This window comes from Diceros bicornis, chromosome 18 (assembly GCF_020826845.1).
Source record: "Diceros bicornis minor isolate mBicDic1 chromosome 18, mDicBic1.mat.cur, whole genome shotgun sequence".
In the NCBI taxonomy this organism is placed as follows: domain Eukaryota; kingdom Metazoa; phylum Chordata; class Mammalia; order Perissodactyla; family Rhinocerotidae; genus Diceros; species Diceros bicornis.
Genome location: NC_080757.1, coordinates 31838043 through 31851086, shown reverse-complemented (window position 1 = coordinate 31851086; position 13044 = coordinate 31838043). Strand labels below are relative to the sequence as shown.

At 40.7% G+C, this 13044-nt stretch overlaps 1 protein-coding gene across 1 annotated transcript; it reads right to left on the bottom strand.

Moving 5' to 3' along the window:
- Positions 1-4606: 4606 nt before the first annotated feature.
- Positions 4607-4888, bottom strand: SMIM36 (small integral membrane protein 36). Its single transcript, XM_058559351.1, has one exon. The coding sequence runs from the start codon at positions 4886-4888 to the stop codon at positions 4607-4609; it is 282 nt and encodes a 93-aa protein (XP_058415334.1).
- Positions 4889-13044: the final 8156 nt, after the last annotated feature.

Genomic DNA, 13044 nt, shown 5'->3' with positions numbered 1-13044 from the left:
ACAGAAACTTATTGTCTTGCAGTTCTGGAGACTAGAAGTCTGAGATCAAGGTGTTGGCAGGACCACGCTCCCTCTGAAGGAGCTAGAGAAGGATCTGTTCCAGGCCTCTCTCCGACCTTCTGGTGGTTCCTTGGCAAGTGGTCATATAACTCCCATCTCCACACGACATTGTCCTTGCTTGTGTCTGTGTCCAGATTTCCCCTTTTTATAAGGACACCAGTCATATTGGATTAGGGGTCCACCTTACTCCAGTATTACCTCATTTTAGCTAATTACTGAAGTACTGGGGTAAAGACTCCAACATATGAATTTTGTGGGAGACACAATTCAACCCATGACAGAAACTTTCGCATGTTTCCAAATTTCTACTGCATGTGGCAGCTCTCCAAGCATATACTCCTTCTCTTCAACATTCCCATAAATGAGACTGAACCTGCCCAAGTAGCTCTGGCCTCCAAGTGATGAGGCCCCCTACTTATTTTCACTTTATCTGCTGGTATAATAATAGTGGCTTTCGTTTTGTTGAAATCCTACCATATGCCAGACGCTTTATGTATATTATTCTAAACCTCACCAACATTAACATTATACCCATTTTTAAGTTGAGGAAAAACATAGGAAGTTAATTGATGCATAAAAAGCTCTACAGCAGGTAGTGACAGAGGGGGATTTGAGCTCAGTATTTCTGGTACTAAGCCCCAACTTAGCCCACTCCACCCTGGCATCTTCTGGAACACCAGAAGATAATGTTTTGGCCAAATTACAATAACTCATTTTTCCCCTGCTGGTAGCTATGGTCATCTTATTCAGAGGAGAAAATTTGAAAGACTATTAGATTATTTAACATTTATGGAACAGCTTCCTAGGTATGCAATTCTAGCATGGGAGAGAGATGGAGAGGAACAAACGTGGGTTTGCTACTGTTCTTGAACAGCTGTGAAAAAATAGATAGCAGAAGGTGACACATCTAGAGCCGAGTTCAAATCCTGCCTCCCACATGGACCAGCTGTGTGGCCTTGTACAAGCTCTAGCATTTCCCTGAGCTTTCATTTCCTTATCTTTAAACTAGTTTTAATTGTGTCAATCTCATGGGGGAAGGTGAGGATCAAGCCAGATATGACTAAAAGTGTCTGGCATGTAGCAGACTTGATAAATTTCCATTCTCTCCCTCGCTTCCCTTGCCTTGGAAGTATTTTGTTTGTGTCCTTCCCACAGTTATTATCCAAATTAGGCCAAAATGTTGCATTTGCTTTAATAAAAATTGTGCATGAGAGAATAATGAATTAAAAGAAAGTGGGATGGGGGTCCTAATTACATAAGGAAACAAAAACAAGGCAGTATCGGATGTTCAAGGAACTTCTTGGTTCTACCTAGCAATCCATTCCACCAGGTTTTAAAACATTAGTTAGAACTTCACAGCTGTGCAACTAATACTTCCGTTGGGAAATAAAGCTTTGTTTAAAAAAGAAGAAATAAATAATGAAGTTTTAAAATACAAGCAGGTGGAAAGAACATTAGGGGACAAATAAGAAAAAGAGAAAAATAGGATCTTAGTCTCAGCTCTGAAAACAAATGCTGGGGAAAATCACTCTTCCTTCTGGGCTGGTTTCCTCAATGGTAAAATTCTTAAAGGTACTTCTAGTTCTTATAAGATTTTAAGGGTACATGCTATCCAGAAAAGACTATTTTAAATGCTGAGAAGCTGATCCTGCTTGAAGAACACAAATTGAATGAACCACAAAGCAAATGCACCAGAGGCTTGGAAAAGCTTAATACCTGCTATTCCAACACTCTCCTCAGAGTCTTTTTAGTTTCTCTCTTTCCTTCTTGTTTCTCTCCCTTGACTTTATTTCTCCCGTTATGTGCTGTTGCTGTTACTATAATTATTTGTTTTTTTGTTCTCCTCCTTCTTTATCTTAGAATTTATTTTTCTACCCTCCATCTCTGTTCATCTTTCCTCTTCAATTGGCCCCAATATGGAATTGAAACATAAATGAAAATATTTGCATTTTTAAAAATGTTGAATGAATGTTTACTTCATATTCTTAACTTTAAAATTAGATGAGTTGAGCATTTTATATCTCTCTCTCAAAAAGCTAAATTAATTATTATTGTTATCATTGCTTTTTTGTGATCCACTGATTTTTTTTTCTCCACTGATATATTTTGTCTCCGCTGATATGTATATTTCCATGATATGAGAAAGAAATAAGAATAGTCCAGGCAAAGTTCACACTAGGGAATGGGCAGGTTCTTAGAAACTGCTTGTGAATTTACTTTATTTTCCCATTTATTTTACATTCTTATTGTAAAGTGGAGATGGCTTCTTGACATAAAAGAAAAAAATTCCTCTGAAGAATTTTCAATATATTTTTCAAATCACATACTTAAGAAAAAATATGATTTTCTGATAAAATATGAAGAAAGTTAAAAATATTAAAAATCTGAAAACAAAATAACAGATTATCTTTATTTTTATTCTAGCTACTTAACAATCCAAGGGCAAAATAGTTCCCATTGATGAAGCTGGCAGGGCAGGCTGGGCCATCCCGCCTCTTCAGTTTTCCATAGGATAAATTGAAATTTAATTTCTCACTTTTTTCCACAGTTTTGGAACCTATCAGAGTCAGTGAACTCCACAATTTCTGCTTCCAAGCTTTGTTTATGTTATCCCTTCTGTCTAAAATGCCATCACCTGTCCCATCCTCCAAGCCCCCCACACACTTTTGTCCTTCTAGAAAATAGCCACTTACCTTTCAAGACATATCATCTTATCTTTGATGTCTGAGTCTGAGATGAAATCGGCGATTCAACATTATTCAAATGTTTCTAGGCTCTCATGTCTCTGTGGACTCCTGCACTCTTTGTCGACTTCTGGCAGAATATCAGCAATGCATTCTTGGCCTTCATCATCTAAGTCATGCCTGACTCCTTTTCCTGTTAGGCAGCCAAGACTGGAGGGCAGAGGTCATGACACTCATTTCTTTGTATTTCCACCCAGTGCCTCATTGGAAGAAGGGGTTTAGGAAGTCACCAATGGAACATACAGGTTGCTCTGAGCTCGCAGAAGGGAGGATTAATAAAAAAACACACAATGGAGACAATAATTCAAAATTATGGCAGCAGATGAACGAGCAGAGAAAAGAAAATTGGTTAATAGCTACACAGAAAGGGAGTGAGAAGAGAGCAAGCAGTGCTCGAGGGAAAGAAACACCAAGCTAGGAGACCTCAACATTTTGCAACGAGTCCTCAGTAACTTTGTATTGGACCAAGTCGAATTTGAGGACTGAGATTAAACTTCTTGATGAGAAATATGAACGAGAATAATATTAATAATCATCATAACAGCTAACCTAGGTGCCAAGCACTGTCTCAGGTGCTTTCAGTGAATTAACTCATTTAAATACCCCAAACAGCCCACAGGTCCTACCACTAGCCTTGTGGCACAAAGAGGTGGCCCTGGTCACACAGCAAGTGTCCTAGCCTGGTCACCCAGCTGGTAAGTGGAGGAGGCAGGGTTTGAACCCAGAATCCAAGCTTTGTCAGTTAACCACTATGCTCTATAATTTCTGTGTTCATTGTACTGATTCACAGCGGGGAATAAAATGTGAAGAGCTGGTATGTATAGAAATAATAATAATAATAATCTGAAGTCTGGAAAAGTTCGATGGTTGCCTTGAAAAGAAAGGATTTGCTAAATATAGGATAGATTTGAGCTAGTCTCATTCCTCATTATACACACACATACACACACACACATACACTGTGCATTCTCTTCTGTAAACTCTTTGAAGGGGAGCAGAATATGCCCCCCCAAAATATGCCATTTTGGCATACTGATTATTTTGAATTAAAGTCACTTGAGAAACAGCCAGTACAAGAAGGAGACTCTGACCCTCCTATGTCCCCCTGAAAGCAGGAAATAGAAATAAATCTTCCATGTGAAAGGTACCCTCCCTGTATGAGGAGGGTAGAAGGCATCCTTATCACCAGAAATAGGGTATTTAGGGGCCAAGAAGGCTATATAAACAAAACTTGTTTTTTCTTCACTAACTTACTACTCCAACCCTAAACTTCTTTGTCTTATCAATTTTTCACAAATTTTTGTTTCTTTGTCTAAAAGGTATAAAAGCTGCCTGCTCTGGACACTTCGTTGGGTCTCATATTTTTTTATGGGGCTCCCATACATACAAAATTAGATTTGTTTTTCTCCTGTTAATCTGTTTTAAGTCAACTTAATTATTAGGCCAGCCAAAAAACCTAGAATGGAAGAAGGAAAAAGTTCTCTGCCCCTACGCCTTACTCAAGCATCAGTCTTTCCTAGAAGTGGCAAGGACGGCATGATCAGGAATGTACCAGTAACCAACATCACTAAACAATAGCATTGCTGTGATTTTGCATCTGGAGAACTTGACCAAAGCCACCGTGGGCTTCTTACCTTAAACAGTTGCTTTATCCACAAAGAGGGTGATGGGAAAGCAGAAAGTAAGGCAGAGTTGCTGCTTAGGTAACCAAGCAGGACCCGTGTGCTGAGAAAATTGCGGCCACGTGAAGAATGGTTTGTCCAGGATGTATAGTGCTCTCTCCCCAGTATGCCCTGCCAGCCTCACACCACTGTACTTTTCTTCCCTAGTGGAGCAGCATCCCCAAAATGGAGGCCAGGTCCCCTTGCCCAGGGGCCCCCTGGAGCATTTTGCTGCATCACCACCAAGCGGATGGAGGGCTGGGCATCAAGATTGGCCTCGGGAGCATCTTCCTTACTGGGGTCCTTGCCTCGGCAGTCATACAGCACGCAGGAGATGAGGAAAACCAGGAGCAAGATGACGTAGCTCACAACTAGGATGATCAGGTTCAAGGTGACGGGGTCAATCTCCAAGTAAAACTCCATGACATCTCTCACGGTTGGAAGGTGGGTCTCAAGAAAGGCAACGGGGTCAGTCGAGGATTGCAGGAAGCAAAGCCTAGCTCGTCGGAATAGCTACATTGGCTCTGGAGTAAAAATACATTAATCCCCATGGCTCTAGGAGACCTTACAGATTACAGCTGCTCAGTTTAATAACTTAAGCTCTTACTGTTAATACCAGAGCCACCAAAACACAGGAGCTGTCTCTCATCAATTCACCTATGCAGAGAGAGAAAGAGAAAGAGAGATGGTTCACATGCTACCAAAGTGTGGTCTATAAGCAGGGTGTCCATATAATTCATTGTCCAAACAGGCAGTTTGGTGAGCATAAGTAAGTGCTGTTAATAAGCACACTGTTAAAAAATCAGATTGTCCTGGAAAAATTGTGAAGTATGGTCACCCCTTATATAAGAGAAGTTTAAATGTCAAGTATCCATACGTGGAGTGATTTGGGCCATCAGGTCAGTAGGCCTTGGGACTAGATGTGTTTCTTTAATGAGAGGAACACACCCAGTGCCTGACATTTTGGCCCTTTCTTCATTTGTTGGTTTTTTCATTCATTAATTTAAAAATACATTCTGAGCACCTCCTGTGTTCCAGGCACTGTGCTAAGCAATAATAAGATTGAGAAGCATTTAGTCTTGCAGGGGAGACAGACGTTCAACAAATAATTGCACAAAATACTGGGAATAAGTTTATAAAAGATAAGGAGAGGGTGGTAGGAGAGTGTGTCTGAACGTGGGTCAGAGAAAGCTTCCATGAGGAAGAGACATTTAACCTGTGACCTGAAGGATATGCAGCATTTAGTTAGGTTAGGACAGGTAGGGAAGATTCTTCTAGCCACAGAGAACAGCATTTGTAAGAGATCTGAGCAGAAAGAAGCCTGGAAAATTGGGAGAATTGAAATATGAGCTGTTGATGGGAGTATAGAGAGAGAATGGGGAACATGGAGAGAGAGGGAGGCGGGGTCAGATCGCAAAGCGACTTGTGGGCCAGACTTTAGACCTGATCCTAGAGCAATGGGATGCCACTGAATCATTTTATGCAGGGGAGTGACACAGTCAGATTTGCATTTTACAGAGATGGCCTTGGCTGCTGTGGGGATGCAGAAAAACAAGCAGATTGAAAGGAGGATCAGATGAGAACACAGATATCCCTTGATTTACAAAGCATCATCCTCAGTTGTAGCCCCATCCCAATAGTCCTGTATAGGGCCAACTTCACAGGCCTGTGACCTGTGTGGTTGCACAGGGCCGCATGTGCAGAAGGGTCCCACCCTTGGTTTACTGCTCTGCTGTCATCATCTTGAAATTCTTGATAATTTTTTATTTTGCACTGGGCTCACAAATTATGTATCTGACTTTGGTCTCATATACGCATTTTCTGCCAGACAGGGCCATTTCCCCAAGAGCTAATGGGACTCTTTTGATACTTCTAGTTAAAGGCCAAAGCTCCCAGAGGTCTGCCGATTTTTTATTGTTGTTAAGCTTTACTGCCTAGCAGCTTCCTGCCTGGCTCCTTTATACCCAGCTTCCAAGGGAACCTGAGGGTTCGGGGATGCTGTAGAAAAGACTTCTTATTGATCTGGAGGCCTTTTTCAAATAAAATATTCCATGATTCTGTGGTCCTGGACTAACCTATGGAATTATATTCAAGATGAATGGTTCTCAAACATTGCAGGTGTAGGGCCAGCCTCACTGGGATCAATTGGGCTTCTTAGGAATACCAATTCCCAGATCAACCCCAGATCTATTGAATTAGAATCTTGGGGACTAGAGTCTGGGAATCTGCATTAGTAGAAATCTTCATGGATAATTTTGATATGCAACTGGGATGGAGAATCATGGCCATAGAAGTGTGAAAGAATAGTCACCCAGAGTCTTGGTTGGCCACCAAGAGGTGTCATAGGAGGCATTCAACACAGACTTCAACACTGTCTGAGGTTGTGAGTTCGACAGGCTCAGATAGTTCATTTGTTCGGGTGGCAATTCACATTGACCAAGCTCATAGGAGACTGAAGTTTAAAACAGAATACCAGTTTATTAAGTTACAGTGAAAAATACACAGGTCAGGAGGGCTTGTGCTGGAACCACGGTAGCTTTTTCTCCCTGGAGGCAGATCTACAGACAAAGTCCATTTATAATCAGAAAATTTCTTGGCGAGCTCAGAATCTCTGCAAGTGGAGCTGTCTGGTACATCTGTAAGTGACATGCAGTGCTCCCAGATCATAGCAAGGCTTTAAAAAGGCAACATTACATTCCAGTTACTTTCTTTTGCCCACTCTGAACTCCAGTTTCTACAGTAAACTGGTATCTGTACAGCACAGGTTCTCCCATGTAACAATATTTAGGGGAGTTCTTTGATGACTTTAAATAGATGACACAAGGATTTGCTAAAACTGACTCTGAAATGAGAACTACATACATTTTAATCTGCATGAAATGAAACTGAAATATGTGCAGCAACTCTTGTATCCAGTGGAGTTTTCATATCAGCTCAGGGTTTCTCTGTGCAAATGATAACCCTTAATCATGGTGGTTGATCTGATCCGGCTTCCTCCCCCTTGCATTGTCCCAGTTCTGCTAATTCTCTCCATGGTGTTCCAGAATATTTTGTTCAAGGCTATTGTTTTTATTACTGCCTGCAGAGAGTTTTTTATCTTTGTGTCTACCTAGGCTCAAAGTGAGCCTTGTGGAGGCTTTGCTTCCTTCCAATGTGTTCGGTGAAATGCTGGCTACCTGTTTTGCTTAATTAACCCCAGGAATGGCCGCTTTATTCACATTGCAGCCAACATCTCCGGAGCATCTTTCCTGCTCTCCCTATTTTAAAGGAACTTTCCTCTTCTGCTATCTAGTGGCCAAAGCAGAAACTGCCAAATAAAGAAAAAACGTTGGCAAAAGGCAAACTGCGCCAGCTATTTCTAACCAGCAGTAGAGGGTGCCATAGGTAATAATAACAAGCCACACTTCAGAACAACCTCTTGAGGTAGCCAGGACATAATCATTCCTTCATTTGCTAAAAAACACATATTGCACACTTACCACATGCTGGCGGGGTGCTAGGCGCTTTGGAGCTTGATAATGTGATAACTACTGAAGCTGTGTCACATTCCCAGTGTTAGAGGGCACTAAGGAAAGAGGAATCATCAACTTCACTTTAGGAATGAGGAAACTGAAACTCAGAGAGACGATGGAATTCTAATTAGCTCATTCTCATTTCCTTTCTCCCTCTCACCTTTCCATCTCTCTTGTCTACTGCATGAAACATAAACCAAATATCTACACAGCATACCCTATGCCTTGTGCTTTGGGGCATTCGAAACCCGGAGAGGTATTCCATGGTTCTCGGCTGTATACACACTTATTTACAGGATGGTCCATGTTTTCTGCTGACCTGGAGCATCACTTAATAACGCCAGATAAATACATGCTCCAAGTAAACGCATTTCGAGGCAACTAGAGTCTATGCCTCAAACACCAACATATTTTTGTACTTAACTATTCGGGATAGGAATTTATCTCTGATATTATGCAGTGCCTTTCTTCCTCAATAAAATGCAGTATCCTAAAAGTCTTCTTGTGGTTTTAAGTTTTAATAACGTCAGAGGTAAAAATGTCACAAATTCACAAAAAGGATCATTGGAAATTTAATTATGTTACAGTTGAGGATGTCGAGGCTCAGGGAGATGACTTGCTTAGGGCCTAACAGACGGTAAATGACAGAAATAAGACTTTAAGCCAAGATTTTGAATTCCAATCTAGTGCTTTTTTTTTACGGGAGCTATTGACTAGATAGAGTGGAAAACGAAAGAGGGCTAGACGTTATAGATGCTAGAAAAGTGAGAATGCCAATAATAAAAATATCAAATGCTAACCATTTATATCTTCAAAAGTCCACCTGATCTAAAAATTTTCACTAAGACAACATGACTCTACTCCCAAACTGCTGCCCTTCTCAACTTTCCAATCGAAATCTGTTGTGTGGCTCATCTGGGAGCTTCTGGAGAAATACTGCCATATTTTATCACAGAACAACTTCAAGGTATTTTTTTCACCTGTACTGAGCTGGATAGTGTCTCTGTCCAAATTCATATCCACTTGGAAACTCAGAATGGGACCTTATTTGGAAATAGGGTCTTTGCAGATATAATTAGTTAAGATGAGGTGATACTGGATAAGAGTGGGTCTTCAATCCAATGACTGGTATCCTTATAAGAAGGCCATGTGAAGACACAGAGACACACAGAGAGGAGAATGCCGTGTGAAGATGGAGACAGAGATCAGAGTGAGGCATCCACAAGCCAGGGAATGCCAAGGATTGCCAGAACCACCAGAAGCTAGGAGAGAGGCATGGGACAGATTCCCCCTTAAAGCCTCTAGAAGGAACCAACTCTGCTGACACCTTGATTTCAGACTTCTAGTCCCCACAACTGTAAGGGAATAAATTTCTGTTGTTTTAAGTGATCCAGTTTGTGATGATCTGTTACAGCAGTCCTAGGAAACTGATACACCATCTATGTAATGCTTAGATAAAACCAAGTATGGCTTGGAGCAAACTGTGAGGTATACAAAGCTCTTCTACACTTCCTTCTGTCTTCTTTTGGCACTTGTCCCTTCTAGCCCTGGGTTTGGTTCCCAGCTTCTTCTTCTCAGGTATGGCTCCATGAAGAAAATGCCCGAGATGAAGGAAAATTTCTGTATGTGAAATTTGCTTCCATAAAAAATAAACACAAGACCTTCAGTTTAAAATAGCAACTGGCTGGCAACCCCTGATGTAGTATTTTATATCTTCCTAATAAAATTCTTTGAAAGACACGGAAAAATATAAAAACCTACAAGAGAAATGAAAAACAGTGTAGCAAGGGATGATATTTTTAAGATGTTAAGGCATTGCTTCTCCCCTCTCCCCTTCCCAAGAATTATTGGAACCCATTTGTCTTCTCTTTCATTGCCCTGGATTTCAAAAGATAGTGACTCTCAAGAGAGGTACAGCCTGGAAGAGTCAAATTCATCATTCTTGAACTCCTTTGTAGACTTCCGTAAATTTATATCAAAATCTATAAACTTAGAGCTAGGTATTGCGGGGAGAGAAAAGCCATTTCAAAAGTCGTAAAATATTGGATTAAGAGACCAAGAGCATAAAATTTGTACCACAGGCCAAAATATAGGAAAGAGAAAGTGAAGAATGCAAGCACCTTTGCTACTCTTAAGGCAGTAAGAGTTGAAAGGTGGATCCCAAGGGGAATTTAGATGTTGGTGTGCCCCTATGAAGGCCCTTTCCTTCCCCCACACACCATCTATTGGTGGAGAGACCATAGAATCACCCGGATGGGCACTCTAAAGCAAAAAATCTTGGGCTTTGATTCCATAGTTTATCTCTGGGAGATTGTCAGATTCTTGGAGAAGCCCCCTGCCCTATATGACACTGACCAGCAATGTGCTGGAATAGTAGAGAACAATTTCCAAGAAAGATGGCTAACTGGACAAACCAGGGCTACATTACAACTGAAGATATGCCAAGATGGTGCAGAGCAAATAGCCAAGAGTTTCTAAGACTCCAAAATGGGACTGAGATGGAGGAGTTGAGAGATGTCTGATTGAAAAGGGCTCGTGGTTTTACGAAGGGCATAGAGTGAGTGGATCTGACAGTTGTGGGACTGGAGGCTTGGACATGAGCAGTGACATAGCTGGTACCTAGTCTGATGTCCAAGAACAAATGGGACAAACCACACCTCAGTGGGGGATATTGAAGACAAATGATAATATGTAGACTCCATGCTCCTTCCCCAAAGCTGAAACAATACCTAAGACCCTAGGAACTTACATGATTCCCAGGAAGAAGGCAAGAAGAAGACGAAAAGGAAGAATCCAGAATTTGAATATGTATATACTTTCCACAAGAAGAAGCTTTAAAGAAGAAGTAGTTGAGTTACTTTTTATTGACAAGATTGAATTTTCACCATTGGCAGACATGGAGACTTCTGAATTAAGTTATTTTAGTTACAGAGAAATAAAGGAAAGTAAGTTTTGTATATGTGAGTCATGCCTGTAATTTATACATGCATTAAAATAAGACTGGAAGACAAACTAATACAGAATTTGAGAAGACTCTTGATAACTATAAGGTAGATGGAGCTGGATTAAGTATTTAAACAGTCTTTGCTGCAGGACATAATCAGGCCTTGCATTATGAAATAGAGACTATTTGAGAATAGTTGGACATTTCTCCAACCAACCACTATGTCTGCCCTGTATCACAGACCCAGGATCCATGTAACCTCATTGCTATCCTCCTATCCTCAGCATCTTCAATCCAAAAGAAGTTGAGTACAGAGGGAGGGTTGTGGTAGTGGTGATGCCTTACATCACGGGCAGTTATTCCCCACAAGTAAAAGATAAAGGTGTATGATGTAATGTTTGATATATTACATGTCAATTATATTTCAATAAAGCTGGAAAAAAAGAAAAGAAAAGCAAAAAAAAAAATTAAAAGAAATAAAAAGAGCAGAAAGACAAGAGAAACTCTGAGAGAAGGCACAATGAGCAGGAGAAAATTCCAACTCAATCACAAAGCTGTACCAGATGAGTGTAGGATCAGATCACATAGGGCTTGGCAAGCTGTATCAGAGAGATTCAAACAGAGTGACAGCGATCACGATTAATTTTGGAGAAACTCTCAATGGCTGTTCTGCAGAGAATGAATTATAGATAGACAAGAGTGGGAGCAGAGAGATCAGTAAAAGAGGCTGCTGCAATGCTGTAGGTGAGATATGGCAGTGGCATGGTCTAGTGTATTGATGAAGATGCTAAGAAGTGGCTTGGATTTGAGAAATATTTATTGTACTTATTGAGGATCGGATGTAAGTGATGAGAGAAGGAGAGGATTTTGGCCTGAGCAAGTGGGTATATGGGGGTACCATATAGTGACATGTGGATGACTGGTTTTGGGGGATAGATCTAGAGTTCTCCTTAGGATTAGTTAAATTTGAGATGCTGTGGAGGGAGATGGACATCTGAGTCTGGATCTTGGTGGGAAGATTAGTGTTGCAGATACAGATTTTGGAGTTATCAATAGATAAGTAGTATTACAGTCAAGGAACTGGATGAGGTCACATTGGAAGAAAGCGTAGATAGGGAAGAGAAAAGGGCTAAGCAGTTTCCTGAGTGTTCCAACATTTAGAGATTGATTAGAGAATGAGACAGAGAAGAAGTGGCCAGTGAGGTAGGAGGAAAACCAGGGAAGCATAGTATCAGAGAGATCTGGGAGAAAGTGGGTTTAAAAAAAGAAGTGGCCAGTTGAGTTAAAGGCTGCTACGTGATTGGATAAGATCAGAATGGAGACTTGACCATTTGTTTTGAGACCTTGTTAAAAACTGAAGGAATTTTTCATGGAAGAGGTGGGGTGAGGAATTACACCCAAAAAAGTAAGTTGAGAAAAGAATAGAAGGTAAGAAAGTAGAGACAGTGAGCAAAGATAATTTTGAGGAGTTTGGCTGTGAAAGATTGAAGAGAAATGGGAAGTAGTTGGAGGGCAGTGTGGAAGTGAAAGACAGTTTTTTTTTTTTTTTGGTTTTTTGTTTTAGATAAGTGATATTAAAGCATGTATGTGAGCCAAAGGGAGCAATCCAGTTGTGAAAGGATAATTAACAATACAAGAAAAAAGGGAAAATTATAGGAGCAAGTCCCTTGAGCGGGGATGAGATCCAGAGTAAACATGGGTGGATGGCTCCCAGCTAGGAGCAGGGATAATCCTTCCATTGTGTCCAGACAGGAGAAAAAGTGAGTGGGCTTGGAGTGGCTTTAGTGGTAGGAAGATGAGGTTCGTTTCCTCTGATTCCTGAGTTTTGTTTTCTCACTCAAGAATGAGTTAAAGTTATTAGCAGAGATTGAGTGAGGGAAATGTGTGGTACATGAAAAGTGAGGAGAAGTTTTGAAATGTTTATTTTGGGGAAAGAGAAAAAAAATATCCTAGAGAAGTAGAGTAGAATTGCTGGGCAGTGTTGAGTTTCCATTTGAGATTTGTCATCATGAATTTAAAGTGAGATGTTTGGCTCAAAGTAGGTAGATAGTTTGATTAAGCAGATTGGAGGCTTAATCAGGCAAACAAAACAGAGGGTAGCCAATAGGGGTGTTAGGAAGGAA